Here is a 17987-nt window from a genome sequence, read left to right as displayed (position 1 = left end):
GTAGAATTAGATCCTCTTACAGTAGAGTCTCAGTAGAATCAGATCCTCTTACAGTAGAGTCTCAGTAGAATTAGATCCTCTTACAGTAGAGTCTCAGTAGAATCAGATCCTCTTACAGTAGAGTCTCAGTAGAATCAGATCCTCTTACAGTAGAGTCTCAGTAGAATCAGATCCTCTTACAGTAGAGTCTCAGTAGAGTCTCAGTAGAATCAGATCCTCTTACAGTAGAGTCTCAGTAGAATCAGATCCTCTTACAGTAGAGTCTCAGTAGAATCAGATCCTCTTACAGTAGAGTCTCAGTAGAATTAGGTCCTCTTACAGTAGAGTCTCTGAAATCAACACATAAATCATTCAGCGCTGTGACGTCATTATAAGCCGTCCACTAGTTTGGTTCGCAGTTTATTTGCATGAACATTTAAATCCCCAGCGCTCCTGAAGGCGTCTCCGTCCCTGTGTGGGCAGTGCGCATGCGCCGTGAACGCGGAAGCAGCCCCGTTACCGGAGTGTTGACTCTCCGGTGTGTTGTCGGTGAGTCTCCGGCTCGGTTCGGTCTGAACAGCCGCGAACATGAGCTGCTGCCCGGACATCTCCCGCAGGAACCCGCAGGAGGACTTCCAGCTGATCCAGCGGGTCGGCAGCGGGACGTACGGTGACGTGTACAAGGTAGCGACGTCACAACGACTGACTCTGCTAGCTTAGCAGCAGGCTAGCACACCTGTACACCTGGACACACCGACCCGGACAGGTCAACCAATATGCTTTATAGGCAGCAACACATTATTATAAGACATAATATAATTATTATAAAATATATTATATTTATTATAAAATATAATATATTTATTATAAAACATATTTATTATAAAATATAATATATTTATTATATAATATATTTATTATAAAACATATTTATTATTAAATATAATATATTTAGTATAAAACATATTTATTATTAAACATATTTATTATAAAATATAATATAATTATTATAAAACATATTTATCATCAAAAATGTATCATAAAATATAATATAATTATTATAAATAATATTTATTATAAAATATAATATATCTATTATAAAATATAACATATTTATTATAAAACATATTTATTATAAAATATAATATAATTATTATAAAACATATTTATTATAAAATACAATATATTTATATAAGACATATTTATTATAAAACATATTTATTATACAATATAATATATTTATTATAAAACATAATATAATTATTATAAAACATAATATATTTATTATAAAACATAATATAATTATTAATATCCTTAGATCCTTCTCCCAGGATGGACAGAAGCCAATAGATGTCATGTGACCAGAATGAACATCATAACAGATACAACACATTCAATGTATATGACATAAATGATTCATATAATCACAGTAGTAAGCAGAGTAAACAATAAGAATACTGATAATAATAACAGCAATGACTATAGTATAATTAAATAATGATATAGGGATAGTAATAGTAATGTGACTAATAATAATAGTGGTAGTAGTACTGTGTGTCAGCAGGGTCACACCAGGAGGCACGAACATGGTCCAGGTACCACAACGATTCATGGAAACCTGCGAGGCGAGAAAGCAAAAAGGGCTTCAGGGTGGAAGCAAAGTGTAATATTACAGGGAATAATAATAATAATGTGACTAATAATGATAGTTGTAGTAGCAGTGGGTGTCAGCAGGTGTCATGATCACAGTCCAGATATAACCCTGATTCATGTAAACCTGCGAGGCGAGAAAGCACAAGGACTCCGTGCATAAATAGGAGATTAATACATAAAGAAGGAGGGAGAGAAGAAGAGAGAGGAGCTCAGTGTATCCTAGGTAGTCCCCCGGCTGTCTAGGCATATAGCAGCATATCTAGGGGCTGGACCAAGGCGAACCTGAGCCAGCCCTAACTATAAACCTGAACCAGTCCTAACTATAGACCTGAACCTGCCCCAACTATAAACCTGAACCAGCCCCAACTATAAACCTGAACCAGCCCTAACTATAAACCTGAACCAGTCCTAACTATAAACCTAAACCAGCCCTATCTATAAACCTGAACCAGCCCTAACTATAAACCTGAACCAGCGTAAACTATAAACCTGAACCAGCCCTAACTATAAACCTGAACCAGTCCTAACTATAAGCGCTATCAAAAAGGAAGGTCTTAAGTCTACTCTTAAATGTAGTGAGTGTGTCTGCCCCCCGGACTGAAACTGGAACCTGGTTCCACAGAAGAGGAGCCTGATAACTGAAGGCTCTGGCTCCCATCCTACTTTTATATACCCTAGGAACCACAAGTAACCCTGCATTGATGGAGCGCAGCTCACTAGTTGGGTAATATGGAACTATAAGTTCCTTAAGATAAGACGGTGCCTGGCCAGTTAGAGCTTTGTAGGTGAGGAGAAGAATTTTAAATTCTATTCTTGATTTAACAGGGAGCCAGTGCAGAGAAGCTAATACTGGAGTAATATGATCTCTTTTCTTAGTTTCTGTTAGAACACGTGCTGCAGCATTCTGGATCAACTGTAGAGATTAAGACATGTGATTACATCAATGTCACTGAATGACGTCACTGAATGACGTCACTGAATGATCTGAGCCTTTGAGTTTGATGTAGTTTGTTTACAGAACTCCTCATGATATAGTTAAGGTATTTGGGTCGGGTTCATATTGAGCCAACCACTGGACCGGACCGCTGTTCTGAGTTTGATCCAGCAGCAGCTTGTCACTAAAACGAGAACAGCTGGTCCACCTTAAAGGTCAGTCCACCTTAAGGGAGGCTATATTTGTTGCTCCAGTTTTTAGCCAGTGAAGTCACTGCTTCATGTCTCAAAGCTGCATTCTCTCTGCTGTCCACCAGGGGGCGACTCCTCTGGTTGTATAGAAGTCTATGAGAAAATGACTCTACTTCTCTCTTGATTTATTCCCTCAGTAAACATTGTAAACATGAGTTTATGGTCTCAATCTCTAGTTTCAAGTCTTCTTCAATACAGCATGATGTTCATTTAGTAAATGATGCTCCATTTAGAGTCAAACAGACCATAAAGCAGGGGATGCTTTAGGGCGGGGCTACACACTGATTGACAGGTCACTATGTCACTCCTCCTCAGTCCAAATATGGTCACTTCCTGTTGAAAAACACAAGATGGTGACGGTGAAAATGTTGAACAGAGGCTTCAGATGGTCCACAAACCAACGACTGACGTCACCATGACCACGCCCACTTCCTGTTTACCGTCCGTGGGTTTTAATCAGCAGGTGGATCCTGGTTGTGTCTTGAGGAGTTGAAGGTTTAGTTCACACAGTAAACTCCTGAACACCGCGACGCTGGAGGGTTCTTATGGTTCTCATGGTTCACCAGTTTGCTACTCAACACGGCAGTACATACAGCCGGTCTGCTGGCTATGAAGCTGTTTTGTTGTTGTTGTTGTTGTTGTCTCCGATGACGAGCTTTAACAATAACTCAGAAACAGACGATCTTCTCTCTGATGGTCTCTTTAAAGATGGAGGTCTATAGAGGGTCAGGACTAAGCTGAGACTGGTTCAGGACCAGATAAAGGATCCTCACTGCCCCTTAAGAAGCTCAGTCCACCTTTGCTGACTTGATTGAAGTCACGTTTTATATTTGATTTGTTTTCCGACTCAACATCTGGTTTAAACATTAAAAAGAACCTCAAACAACGTTCTTCATTTATTATGATGTTTCTCTTCACAATCTCTTATTTATCAATAACCTTTATGATGGAAACAGTTCCTGAGCGTCGGGATTGATCAGTTCCATCATTTTAATTTTACCTGAATCATTGATCCAAAAACTTTTCATTGTTCAAAAGACCCCACGATCATATTCTGATATAAATAATGACTTATATCAGAATATGATCGTGATGTGGTCAGCCGATCCAGATGTGTTCAGCCGATCCAGATGTGTTCAGACGATCTAGATGTGTTCAGATGATCTAGATGTGTTCAGATGATCCAGATGTGTTCAGACGATCTAGATGTGTTCAGACGATCTAGATGTGTTCAGATGATCTAGATGTGTTCAGACGATCTAGATGTGTTCAGATGATCTAGATGTGTTCAGATGATCCAGATGTGTTCAGACGATCTAGATGTGTTCAGATGATCCAGATGTGTTCAGACGATCTAGATGTGTTCAGACGATCTAGATGTGTTCAGATGATCTAGATGTGTTCAGATGATCCAGATGTGTTCAGACGATCTAGATGTGTTCAGACGATCTAGATGTGTTCAGATGATCCAGATGTGTTCAGACGATCTAGATGTGGTCAGCCGATTCTCATTTCTCTTAAAACCTATTTCCTCGTTTCCTCTGTCCTTGCGTCCCTGGTTTGAGGTCAAGGGGGGATGTGGATCCTAATAAGGGACTTGGGGTGTCCCTGTAGAGGTCTGTGCTGGACTTGTCCTTGGCCTCTGAGGTGGTGGATCAGGATCAGTCTGGACCTTCTTCACCCAGAACTCTGGTGTTGGTTTGTGTCTGGGTGGGGGGTTACCGCAGAAACCAGCCTCCCCCGTCTCTCTCTCTGGCGGTCAGGCTGAGTCTCCTTGGCGTCCTGGTGACTGAGGCCTCATGGGAAATCTCAGGTGACTCTCAGAGTCAAAACTCAAAGTGACGGCAGAAAAAAATGAAAGTTCACCCATTAAGTTGATCAATAATTCAGAGTGTCGCTGCTGGGCTCTGCTGCTTCCTGTAACACGACCCCCCCCCCACACACACACACACACACACACACACACACACACACACACACCCCACACACACACACACACACACACACACACACACACACACACACACCTTCACCGTGGAGTCTCCCACCTTCACTCTGATCGGCTGTCAGGACGCTTCTCTCTGCAACTATTGATTATTTTCATGTGTGTGTGTATATATATATATTTTTTTTTTATACACACATGAAGTATATGTATATACATATATATATGTATATATACATTTTGTTTTGGATTTAAGTTACTTAATTTTGTCAAAGTCTTTTTTATTCCTATTTGCATTTAAATTCCATTTGACAGTGTTTAGTCTTTAGCGGTTAGGGTTTGCCTCCTGGTGTCAGGGTTAGGGTTAGGGTTTATTACACATAACTTAATCTCTGAACTTATTTGTTTGGTTGTCTTTGTATGTATGTATTACTTGGGTTGATACCGACATCTGGTGAAAATGTCATGTCAATATCACCTTTAGAAATATATATACTGAGAAAAATGGTGACGTGTTCAATACTTATTTTACCCGCTGTGTATATATATATATATATTTGCATTCCTCTGCAGAAGCGTCTAGACTTTATGTGGAAATACTTGCTAACATGATGGTTAGCATTTAGCTCAGAGCATTTGTTTGTTAGCTTGTTCTAGTTTGAAAGCTGTCAATCCAACTCTGGACCGACCAATCGCATGGTCTCGGTCTGACTCCCCCTCGTTGCCTTGCTCAGAGGGTCCTGGTCAGCTGCTGGCGACTCATCAGTGATTCAACACACTCACCTTTACCGATCAATACCTGGGCGGGCCGTTTCCCACGATCCTCTGCTCTGCGTGTGCGTGTCATGAGCATTTCTAGCATCACACCCCCCCCTTATTGATCGTCACCCTGAAGCTCAATGGGGGGGTCATCATTAGCTGAGCTTTAATTAACACTCAGAGCAGCAGAGTCTCAGCGTGAGGGAATGATGAGGCAGCTATATGTTAGAGGTCAGGAGGAGGAGGAGCAGGAGGAAGAGGAGGAGGAGCAGGAGTAGCAGGGGGAAGAGGAGCAGGAGGAGGGTTAGGGTTAACTGTAAAATTGACACACTGATGACCACTTCCTGCAGCTGTTTCACAATAAAAGTCTTCCATCAGTTTAATGTTTCTGTAAACAATAACCACTGTTTGTCCTCAGTGAAGGTCAGAATCTGGATTGATAATCACCCTATTGATTAGCTTTGACAAGAACTGAACTGTGTTGAACCAACACACACTTCATCGTGTGTGTGTGTGTGTGTGTGTGTGTGTGTGTGTGTGTGTGTGTGTGTGTGTGTGTGTGTGTGTGTGTGTGTGTGTGTGTGTGTGTGTGTGTGTGTGTGTGTGTGTGTGTGTGTGTGTGTGTGTGTGAGAGCTGTGTCTCATGTTTAAACAAACCAGCTGAGGTTGCATCCTGGTAGAAACATGTCGATGAGAACATAAACAGATTAAACTGATGATGATGAAATAATCTCCGTCTTTCTCTCCGTCAGGCGAGAAGCGTCGGCACTGGAGAACTGGCTGCCATCAAAATCATCAAACTGGAGCCAGGTAGGAATCACACCAGCAACCTGCTGCAGCAACATCACTACATCGTGTCACAGACCTGCTGTTATCATGTGCAGCAGATAGTGAAGAGCAGTGAGGTTCTTCATCATCCTCCTTATTAATCAGTGCAGCAGGTGGTGTGTGGTGTGTGTGTGTGTGTGTGTGTGTGTGTGTGTGTGTGTGTGTGTGTGTGTGTGTGTGTGTGTGTGTGTGTGTGTGTGTGTGTGTGTGTGTGTGTGTGTGTGTGTGTGTGTGTGTGTGTGTGTGTGTGTGTACAGTGAATACTGATCAGTTGATCATCACTGCAGGTTCACACTGTGGATCAGCTGTTTTCTGTCTTCATGAAAAAACATGAACTGTTTGACCTGAAGGGGGCGCTAGAGGGAACGTGATGGAGTCATGTCAATGTTAAGGGTTCATCCTCTGGAGAGCAGGAAGCAGAACAGGACAAAATGAACAGCCATTTCAGGTTTCCACTGCAGTTCCACTGGGGTGATGCTGGTCACTGACAGAAGTTATTTGTTTTAAGGTGGACTGGAGGTGATGCTGGTGACTGACAGAAGTTATTTGTTTTAAGGTGGACTGGAGGTGAGCGTATTGATCGGTGCTGTTGTCGGTGCTCTGCTGACTCAGTAGCCATCTCCGTCCTGCAGGATGATATAAATAGAATCAGTTGAAGCCGATCAGAATGAATGAGTCACTCTAATCAAACTAAACCACTGCAGAGTTCAGAGCATCAGTCAGTGACCTCAGAGGAGTGAAACATCTCTTTACAGCTTCTCCTCTCTGGACATCTGGAGTTCTTGTTGTGAACATCAGCAGAGTGAGACCTCTCCTCTAACATCAGCAGAGTGAGACCTCTCCTCCAACATCAGCAGAGTGAGACCTCTCCTCTAACATCAGCAGAGTGAGACCTCTCCTCCAACATCAGCAGAGTGAGACCTCTCCTCTTACACAGCAGAGTGAGACCTCTCCTCTTACATAGCAGAGTGAGACCTCTCCTCCAACATCATTAGAGTGAGACCTCTCCTCTTACACAGCAGAGTGAGACCTCTCCTCTTACATAGCAGAGTGAGACCTCTCCTCCAACATCAGCAGAGTGAGACCTCTCCTCTTACACAGCAGAGTGAGACCTCTCCTCTTACATAGCAGAGTGAGACCTCTCCTCTAACATCATTAGAGTGAGACCTCTCCTCTAACATCATTAGAGTGAGACCTCTCCTCTTACATAGCAGAGTGAGACCTCTCCTCTAACATCATTAGAGTGAGACCTCTCCTCTTACACAGCAGAGTGAGACCTCTCCTCTAACATCAGCAGTGAGACCTCTCCTCTAACATCAGCAGAGTGAGACCTCTCCTCTAACATCATTAGAGTGAGACCTCTCCTCTAACACAGCAGAGTGAGACCTCTCCTCTTACACAGCAGAGTGAGACCTCTCCTCTAACATCAGCAGTGAGACCTCTCCTCTAACATCATTAGAGTGAGACCTCTCCTCTTACATCATTAGAGTGAGACCTCTCCTCTTACACAGCAGAGTGAGACCTCTCCTCTAACATCAGCAGTGAGACCTCTCCTCTAACATCATTAGAGTGAGACCTCTCCTCTTACATAGCAGAGTGAGACCTCTCCTCTAACATCATTAGAGTGAGACCTCTCCTCTAACATAGCAGAGTGAGACCTCTCCTCTTACATAGCAGAGTGAGACCTCTCCTCTTACATAGCAGAGTGAGACCTCTCCTCTAACATCATTAGAGTGAGACCTCTCCTCTTACATAGCAGAGTGAGACCTCTCCTCTAACATCAGCAGAGTGAGACCTCTCCTCCAACATCAGCAGAGTGAGACCTCTCCTCTTACACAGTAGAGTGAGACCTCTCCTCTTACACAGCAGAGTGAGACCTCTCCTCTTACATAGCAGAGTGAGACCTCTCCTCTAACATCAGCAGTGAGACCTCTCCTCTAACATCATTAGAGTGAGACCTCTCCTCTTACATCATTAGAGTGAGACCTCTCCTCTAACATCATTAGAGTGAGACCTCTCCTCTAACATCATTAGAGTGAGACCTCTCCTCTTACATCATTAGAGTGAGACCTCTCCTCTTACACAGCAGAGTGAGACCTCTCCTCTAACATCAGCAGTGAGACCTCTCCTCCAACATCATTAGAGTGAGACCTCTCCTCTAGCATCATTAGAGTGAGACCTCTCCTCTAACACAGCAGAGTGAGACCTCTCCTCCAACATCAGCAGAGTGAGACCTCTCCTCTAGCATCATTAGAGTGAGACCTCTCCTCTAACACAGCAGAGTGAGACCTCTCCTCTAGCATCATTAGACTGAGACCTCTCCTCTAACACAGCAGAGTGAGACCTCTCCTCCAACATCAGCAGAGTGAGACCTCTCCTCTAGCATCATTAGAGTGAGACCTCTCCTCTAACACAGCAGAGTGAGACCTCTCCTCTAGCATCATTAGAGTGAGACCTCTCCTCTAACACAGCAGAGTGAGACCTCTCCTCTAGCATCATTAGAGTGAGACCTCTCCTCTAACACAGCAGAGTGAGACCTCTCCTCTAACATCATTAGAGTGAGACCTCTCCTCTTACACAGCAGAGTGAGACCTCTCCTCTTACAGAAGATCTTCTCCTCTAATGATCCCTTACATAAGCCCTCTGTATGTATTCTGATCAGCTGGAGGACGTGGAGGCTTTAATGAGTCCTGAATCCTCCTCAGCTACAAACACTCTTTGTTCTCTCTGAACTCCTTCATCCGTGGACAGAATAACAGAAACACCTGGACTCAGTCTGCATACTAAACAAGTGATGGCGACGGCAGTTTACCTGCAGAACGTCCAGATTCACCCAGAAACTACAACAAACTGGTTTCATTATTGATTCATCTTTGTCGTGTTTTCGTCATTAATAGACTAATAGAAGAAATGATGAACTGAAATGATAACATGGAACATAAACCAACACGATTATCCAAACAGCTTTAACTGTCCGCTGATTGATCGCTGGCTGATCAATGAATCGGTGTTTCAGCTCTGTTCACCACACGTGTTCTTCTCTGCAGATGATGACGGAGTAGAACTCGTTAGATGGTAGATTGTACTATTTAGACCTTTATGTTAAGATGAAGAACAAAACCTGACTCCTCAGATACGAAGTTAAATAATTCAAACTGACGACCAAAAAAAAAATTGATTAATGCAGGAAATACACAAACAGGAAGTGGACCCAAATGGAAGAAATACCTGAAGGAGCAGTGAAGGATTCTGGGACATGGAGTTCATAACGATGTATTCATTAGTGTATAAAATACGGACAAACTAAGTGTTCCAGGTTGTGATGTTCTCCAACCAGACGGAGTCCTTAAAGTGCTTCATGAAGAGTCAACATGTGGAAGGACTTTAAATACGCAGAACATCATATTATTATTAATAACTAACAGAAACATGGAGATCTGTAGTCCTCCTCCTCTTTCCTTCTGAAACGGACTCAAACACAGATGAACGGTTCCACCGGGAACATCCGATCTGAGGGCCAATCATCTATCAACAAACCGAGCTGGACCCTGACTCTGGAACCGGGTTGACGTCCAGGACCAGGACCTTTGTGTCCACAGAGATCTGTGTCTAATGGGGGAGATGATAGAACAGATGATAGATTGGATGATGGAACAGACGATAGAACAGACGATGGAACAGACGGTAGAACAGATGATAGAACAGATGACAGAACAGATGATGGAACATTGGTTCCTAAGTGAAAACGTGTTTGATAGTCCACATGTCCTGGTTAGAAAGTGAAGGAGCTCCGTTTTGTTCTCCTCCACTCTCAAAGACGTTCCAGCTGGTTAAGATAAGAACTTATTGATCCCTCATTGGAACTCAACAGTCAAAGAAGAACAAACTGAATAACTACATGAGATAAGTTCATCACTGTTGTTTAAGTATATCAATAAAGGATAAAGACATTACAGAGGTGGAGATGGAGGACAACAGCTGTGGTTCTGTTGTGTTGGAGGTCAGACTGCTGTTGGACTGAAGGACCTTCATGTATAGAGTCTGGTACTGAAGGTGTTGAGAGGTTTGGTCCATGATGAACCTCCTCCTGTATGAAACCAGGAGATCAGCCCAACACAGAACCCTCTGAACGGGTTCTCTGATCCTCCACCTCCTCAGCAGACCTGTGGGTGGAGGATGAAGATGCCACCACAGTGTCATTAAATGGTCTAACAGCGTTCTCCACACTGGAGTCTCCTCAGTTCATGAAGACCACTTTGTTCTGTCAGACCGGTGTAGTTGTTGAGGTGAACAAGGTTCATGTTCTCATCATCTCAGTATCTCATCCCTGGAGATCCAGCTGGTCACCAGTATGTCACCATCTCATTGTCATGTTGGGGTTTAGTCCTCAGTGACCTCCCTGTTCCTGTTGTATCATCAGAGAACCTCTGGAGAAACCTGTGGTCTGTGTTTGGTCTGAATTCTGAGGGGTTTAAGGAACCTCAGAACCACATGAAGCCTCACAGACTGTGGTCTGTTGGTGACGGAGTAGACGTCCTGTCTGTAAGGTCAAGCACCATGACCTCCATGTGCTCCGTATGTTCTCCAGGAGTGAGAGGGTTCTAAGCAGCAGGTTGTTTCATCCATTCACTCATGTTCTCGTTCTAACAGGAACACTTAATGATGGTTCTCATGGTTTCATTGTAATCATTGACCATCAAACATACAGACGAGCTTCACCTTTCATGTGTCATCATCATGTTCGGTTCAGGAGATGTGATATCATCAGTGAGTCCATTTGTGAACATTCAGAACCGACTCTTTACAAAGAGAACCACGTTTCATTCTTTAAGAAAGACATATCAACTCATATTTGTCATAAATCATCTGGATAATGACTTAGTTAGTAGGAATGTAACAAATGTGTGTGTTCTTCATTTATGTGTGTGTGTGTGTGTGTGTGTGTGTAGGTGAGGACTTTGTGGTGGTTCAGCAGGAGATCCTGATGATGAAGGACTGTAAACACTCCAACATCGTGGCGTACTACGGCAGCTACCTCCGGTAACCGTTACCATGACAACCAATCACAATAGGACTACAACCAATCACAATGGGACTACAAACTCACTCATGCTGTGTGTGTGTGTGTGTGTGTGTGTGTGTGTGTGTGTGTGTGTGTGTGTGTGTGTGTGTGTGTGTGTGTGTGTGTGTGTGTGTGTGTGTGTGTGTGTGTGTGTGTGTGTGTGTGTGTGTGTGTGTGTGTGTAGCAGGGAGAAGCTGTGGATCTGTATGGAGTTCTGTGGAGGAGGATCATTGCAGGACATCTACCAGAGTGAGACACACACACACACACACACACACACACACACACACACACACACACACTTTCCTTTAATGCCATCAGATGCTCCAGTCTCTGTAATAAGAGTTGATGGTCAGTGGTGTTGAACACTTATTGTTGTTTCCAGCTCTACACCAGTTTTAATACCCCGTATCATACAGCAGGTAAAATAAGTATTGAACACGTCATCATTTTTCTCAGTAAATATATTTCTAAAGGTGCTATTGGCATGAAATGTTCACCAGATGTCGGTAACAACCCAAGTAATCCATACATACAAAGAAAACCAAACAAATGAGTTCAGAAATTAAGTTATGTGTAATAAAATGGAATGACACAGGGAAAAAGTATTGAACACATGAAGAAAGGGAGGTGCAAAAAGGCATGGAAAGCCAAGACAGCAGCTGAAATCTATCAGTAATTAGAAAGCAGTCCTGCCCCTTGTCAGTGCAAATGAATATCAGCTGGTTCAGTCCCAACTGATGGCCTATAAAAAGGTGTCTCATTACCAAGGTGTCACACAAGAAACATCTCATGATGGGTAAAAGCAAAGAGCTCTCTCAAGACCTTCACAACCTTATTGTTGCAGAACATACTGATGGCATTGGTTACAGAAGGATTTCTAAACTTCTGAATGTTCCAGTGAGCACTGTTGGGGCCATAATCCGGAAGTGGAAAGAACATCATTTCACCATAAACCGGCCACGACCAGGTGCTCCTCACAAGATTTCTGACAGAGGAGTGAAAAGAATTATCAGAAGAGTTGTCCAAGAGCCAAGGAGCACTAGTGGAGAGCTTCAGAAAGACCTGGAATCAGCAGGTACAATTGTTTCAAAGAAAACAATAAGTAATGCATCAACCGCCGTGGCCTGTATGCACGCTCACCACGCAAGACTCCACTGCTGAAGAAAAAGCATGTTGAAGCTCGTTTAAAGTTTGCTGCACAACATTTAGACAAGCCTGTGAAATACTGGGAGAATATAGTCTGGTCAGATGAGACCAACATGGAACTCTTTGGATGCCATAATACACACCATGTTTGGAGGTCAAATGGCACTGCACATCACCCCAAAAACACCAGACCAACAGTGAAGTTTGGAGGTGGAACATCATGGTGTGGGGCTGTTTTTCAGCATACGGCACTGGCAAACTTCATATAATTGAAGGAAGGATGAATGGAAAAATGTACCGAGACATTCTTGATAAAAATCTGCTGCCATCTAGCAGGATGATGAAGATGAAACGAGGGTGGACATTTCAGCAAGACAATGATCCCAAACACACAGCCAAGGAAACTCTCCATTGGTTTCAGAGAAAGAAAATAAAGCTGCTAGAATGGCCCAGCCAATCACCTGACCTGAATCCAATAGAAAATCTATGGAAAGAAATAAAGATCAGAGTTCATAGAAGAGGCCCACGGAACCTTCAAGATCTGAAGACTGTTTGTGTGGAAGAATGGGCCAAAGTCACACCTGAGCAATGCATGCGACTAGTTTCTCCATACAGGAGGCGTCTTGAAGCTGTCATCACCAACAAAGGCTTTTGGACCAAGTAGAATCAGGTGATCACCTAATCAGTACCTCATTAAGTAGAATCAGGTGTGCCTGTATTGGAATTCAACAGACACTGGAATGGAATGGCTGCCATACACGTAGAGATGCTGATTTATGAAAAATTTGGAGTGGTCTCTTCATTTTTTCCAGAGCTGTATGTGTTTTATCATCATATGTGTTTGTAAATGTAACACTATAAAACCCTAACCATGATATGTTCTCTAACCTTCATATGTTCTCTAACCTTCATATGTTCTCTAACCTTTTGAAACCTCAGCTTTCAGTCACATGATGCCGTCTGAATGTTTTCATGTTCTCCTGACGGGAAAACATGAAAGAGACTGAGAAATATTAAACAGAATGTTTCTGTTTCTTTAATGGTGCTTTCCTCTCTTTGTGAAGCCAAACATTGACTCTGTGTGTGATGTGTTTCCTCACACACACACACATATACATATATATGTGTGTGTGTGTGTGTGTGTGTGTGTGTGTGTGTGTGTGTGTGTGTGTGTGTGTGTGTGTGTGTGTGTGTGTGTGTGTGACACACACGTCTTCTGTCTCATCAGTCAGGAGTCAAACTCTTTGAAGCTCGTTTTAAAGAACTCGTCAGTTTGTCAGAATAACTCAAACTGTTTTCCTTCAGTTAAACTTGCTGCTGCTTTGAAGGCCACAAACCTCTGAACTCTGCTCGGTAATGAGAGCGTTCCATGGTAGGCGGCCATCTTTAAATCTGTAACACACCCTTAGCTGTCCTGTTGCCATGACAACGCCCATGCCGCCTTCATCTCCGTGCTCATTAAGGCTGTGGCGGTTAACGAGGCCCAGCAGAGAAACGCTGCTCGGGTTCATTAGACCTCAACCTGGAAGCCCGAGGTGACGGAGCCACCACCCACCGCCACACTGCCCCCCGCTGGGCCGACACAACGCTCCACCCTGCAGAGACGGAGGAGGACGAGGGCCACGCAGCCAGACTCCCTGCAGAGAGATAACGACTTAAACTGATTTAAAGTGAAACCACAGTCTGACACACATCCCAACCTTTGTCACATTAAGTTAGTCAGTGTTGTAGCTCCGCCTCCTGACTGCAGGTGTGTTTTCACCTGTGATCAGAGAGGGAGGTGAGATGATAATAATGATGACTGATCCGATAAATGTTTCTGTTTATAACCTGATGAATAAATCATGGTTTACTGAAGAGGATGAGGAGGCTTAATCACAGCTAGGGATACGACCCCAAGATACCTCAGAGATATTGCCGAGCGAGTTCCGGGCCGAAGCAGATACGAAGCTATTTGAAGTGGGTGCTAGCTGGAGGCTTGCGGGCCAAGGTAGGCTAGCAAACTGCATGCTAAATGCTAGTAGCTAGCATTACCACTGCAAGCCAGTGGTCCATAGGCTAGCTGCATTAGCAGGTTAGCAGCGTGGGAGGTTAGCAGTCTGGAGGCTCTCTAGAGACACATAAAGGAAACAGGTTGAGACTGTGTTTACCAGCATGCACTGGTTGAGAGGCGGAGTCTGACAGAGCTGAAGGCTGGTGTGATGACTAATCAACGTTTGGTTCTGTTGTTTTGTCTTTCAGTAACCGGTCCACTGGCAGAGTCCCAGATCGCTTACGTTCTGCGGGAAACACTGCAGGTAACATCCAATCAGTTCCTTAGATCTTCAAGGTTCTGTCCAATCAGTTCCTTAGATCTTCAAGGTTCTGTCCAATCAGTTCCTTAGATCTTCAAGGTTCTGTCCAATCAGTTCCTTAGATCTTCAAGGTTCTGTCCAATCAGTTCCTTAGACCCTCCAGGTTCTGTCCAATCAGTTCCTTAGACCCTCCAGGTTCTGTCCAATCAGATTGTAATACAGTGATTGTGTTCTTCAGGGACTCTTCTACCTGCACAGCAAAGGGAAAATGCACAGAGACATCAAGGTGAGCTGAATGATTAATAACCAAGAAACTGTTTCTGTTCTAGTTCTGACCCCCCCCCCCCCCCCCCCATCGTTTCCAGTGACTAACAGTCTGTTTCCTCTGCAGGGAGCCAACATCCTGCTGACTGATAACGGATACATCAAACTAGGTGAGTGTCACTCTGTCAGGTTAGTGATGTCATCGACAGACCCCGCCCACTTACTGAGTATTGACTGAGACTACAGATGTAGATGAGCTCCGCTCATCTCATTTGCATAACGGTCCTCTTCATAAGTTCTGATGATGAAGAGGAGAACTCATCCCTCCGGAGGAAGAGTGTTCTTATTCTAAAACATCAGAGTGGGAGATTTAAAGCTGAACCTTTAATCTCTTAAAACCTCAAAAATAATATATATATATATAAAGTTGCAATCAGAAATATTCAACCCCTCAAAGATTTTAAGGATTTATCAATTAAAGATTCTGCTTCAGATGACTCCTTTATGAGTTGAGTGATACATAAAATCAACACAGAAAATGCATGATGTAGTATTTGTGTTTAACAGTATATTTTGTTAAGATAGCCATGTCACAATTATTCAACCCTGATATAATATTGTTGTTTTTAAAGCTGTTTTTATGGCCTAAAGTGGAGTTGAAACATAATGAAGCCTTTAGGAACTCTATAATGATCCTTCATTTGCTTCAGCTGGGATGCATATATAAACCCCACCCATGAAGGGATTCAAGGTGAGCTGCAAACATGGGAAAGACAAAGGAGCTTCCACAAAAGCTGAGAGGAGATTATTTCATCACACCTGAAGGGCCTTTGGGAGCATTATAAGGAAGTTTAATACTTATGGAACAGCTGCAAACCTGCCTGGCCGTGGAAGAAAGCCCAACATTTCATCAAGGGCCCTTAGAAACGTAGAACAACTAAGAGAACCCCCGTGTGACTGCAAGACACCTACAGGAGGACCTGATGGAGGCTGGTACTAGTGCTTCAGTGGCAACTGTAAGACGTGCACTGAATAAACAAGGACTTCATGGCCGGACTCCAAGACGCACTCCACTCTTCACCACAAGGAACATCAGAAGTCCACTAGAATATGCCAGGAGGAATGTGGATAAGACGACAGAGTTTTGGGAGACAGTTCTATGGACTGATGAAACCAGACTGGAACTGTTTGGACATATGGACCAGCGGTATGTCTGGCGTGCGAAAGGCTTCTGACCAGAAGAATACCATCCCCACGGTCAAGCATGGAGGCGGGTCATTGATGATGTGGGGCTGTTTTTCTGCGGCAGGAACTGGCAACCTGGCATCATGGACTCCCAGAAATACCAGGGCATTTTAAAGAGGAAGGTGATGCCTTCTGTTGGCAAATTAAACCTTGGTGATCATTGGACTCTCCAGCAAGACAATGATCCCAAGCACACCTCCAAGTCATCCTAAACTAGGTCGAGAAAAATACCCTGGAACGTCCTGGAGTGGCCTTCTCAGTCACCAGATTTAAATCTGATTGAAAGTCTTTGGTGGGATTTAAAGAAGGCAGTTGCAGCACAGAAGCCATCAAACATCACTGAGCTAGAGGCTTTAGCAGCTGGAGAATGGGCAAAGATTCCCATGGAGAGGTGTAAGAAGCTTGTCAGCACTTACCCAAAACGTTTGTTAGAAGTTATAAAAGCTAAAGGATGCGCCACAAAGTACTGGAGCTGGGGGTTGAATAATACTGCACATGCACATGTGTTAAAAGAGTTACATTTTTCATTTGAACTTCAAAGTTAAGTCAACTTCTGTTGTCAAAATAACTCAAATATGTATCAATGAATATTTTTTGTCATTTATTGTCATTATCTTTCATCCACATCACTATAATGTATTTTGAGGTGAGGGGGTTGAATACTTCTGATTGCAACTGTATATATATATATATATATATATATATATATATATATATATATATATATATATATATATATATATATATATATATCTCCATCCATCCATTTTCCGTAACCTGCTTATCCAGTTCAGGGGTGCTGGAGCCGATCTCAGCTGTCAATGGGTGAAGGCAGGGTTCACCTGGACAGGTTCACCTGGACAGGTCTCCAGTCTGTCACAGGGCTGACATATAGAGACAAACAACCACTCACACTCACATCCACACCTACGGGCAGTTTAGAGTCTTCAATGCACCTAAGCTGCATGTCTTTGGACTGTGGGAGGAAGCCAATTCCCGGGCTGGTCAACCTTCTGTGTGGAGTTTGCATGTTCTCCCCGTGTCAGCGTGGGTTCTCTCCGGGTTCTCCGGCTTCCTCCCACAGTCCAAAGACATGCAGCTTAGGTGCATTGAAGACTCTAAATTGCCCGTAGGTGTGGATGTGAGTGTGAATATATATATATATTTATACTATATACATACAAGTAACTTTCTGTCACTCAATGTTCAGTCTGTTTGCTCCTCTGAGCACCAACCATAATAATGCATGAGACCAACGCACACACACACACACACACAAACAGTTAATTTATGCACAGGATGCTTGATTTGACCTTTGACCCCTGCTGTGTGTGTGTGTTGCCAGCGGACTTCGGTGTGTCGGCTCAGATCACCATGACGATCGCTAAGAGGAAGTCCTTCATCGGGACGCCGTACTGGTACGACCTTGATCCTGCTGAGGTCAGCGGTCTGCAGCTCAGCAGATGATGAAGATTATTATGATGATGATGTGCTGTATTGGACAGTGATTGGTTGGGATGACTGACAGCGTGTCGGGCTCTGTGATTGGCTGACTCTGAGGTGTGTGTGTGTGTGTGTGTGTGTGTGTGTGTGTGTGTGTGTGTGTGTGTGTGTGTGTGTGTGT

The 17987-nt window shown here is 43.4% G+C and overlaps 1 protein-coding gene across 1 annotated transcript in view; it reads left to right on the top strand.

Moving 5' to 3' along the window:
* The first annotated feature begins 460 nt into the window (after positions 1 to 460).
* LOC129095394 (mitogen-activated protein kinase kinase kinase kinase 3-like) overlaps positions 461 to 17987 on the top strand; it is a 36126-nt gene continuing 18599 nt past the window's right edge. Inside the window, exons 1-8 of the mRNA XM_054603817.1 lie at positions 461 to 663; positions 6274 to 6331; positions 11299 to 11389; positions 11596 to 11660; positions 14802 to 14857; positions 15093 to 15140; positions 15246 to 15288; positions 17709 to 17781. Coding sequence (XP_054459792.1) covers positions 568 to 663; positions 6274 to 6331; positions 11299 to 11389; positions 11596 to 11660; positions 14802 to 14857; positions 15093 to 15140; positions 15246 to 15288; positions 17709 to 17781 — 530 coding nt within the window. The 5' untranslated portion in view covers positions 461 to 567. The remainder of the gene's footprint in view (positions 664 to 6273; positions 6332 to 11298; positions 11390 to 11595; positions 11661 to 14801; positions 14858 to 15092; positions 15141 to 15245; positions 15289 to 17708; positions 17782 to 17987) is intronic.

The sequence above is a fragment of the Anoplopoma fimbria genome, chromosome 9 (genome assembly GCF_027596085.1).
Source record: "Anoplopoma fimbria isolate UVic2021 breed Golden Eagle Sablefish chromosome 9, Afim_UVic_2022, whole genome shotgun sequence".
Taxonomy (NCBI): Eukaryota; Metazoa; Chordata; class Actinopteri; order Perciformes; family Anoplopomatidae; genus Anoplopoma; species Anoplopoma fimbria.
The sequence above is the reverse complement of the archived record's forward strand: the minus strand, read 5'-3'. Positions and strand labels throughout refer to the sequence as shown.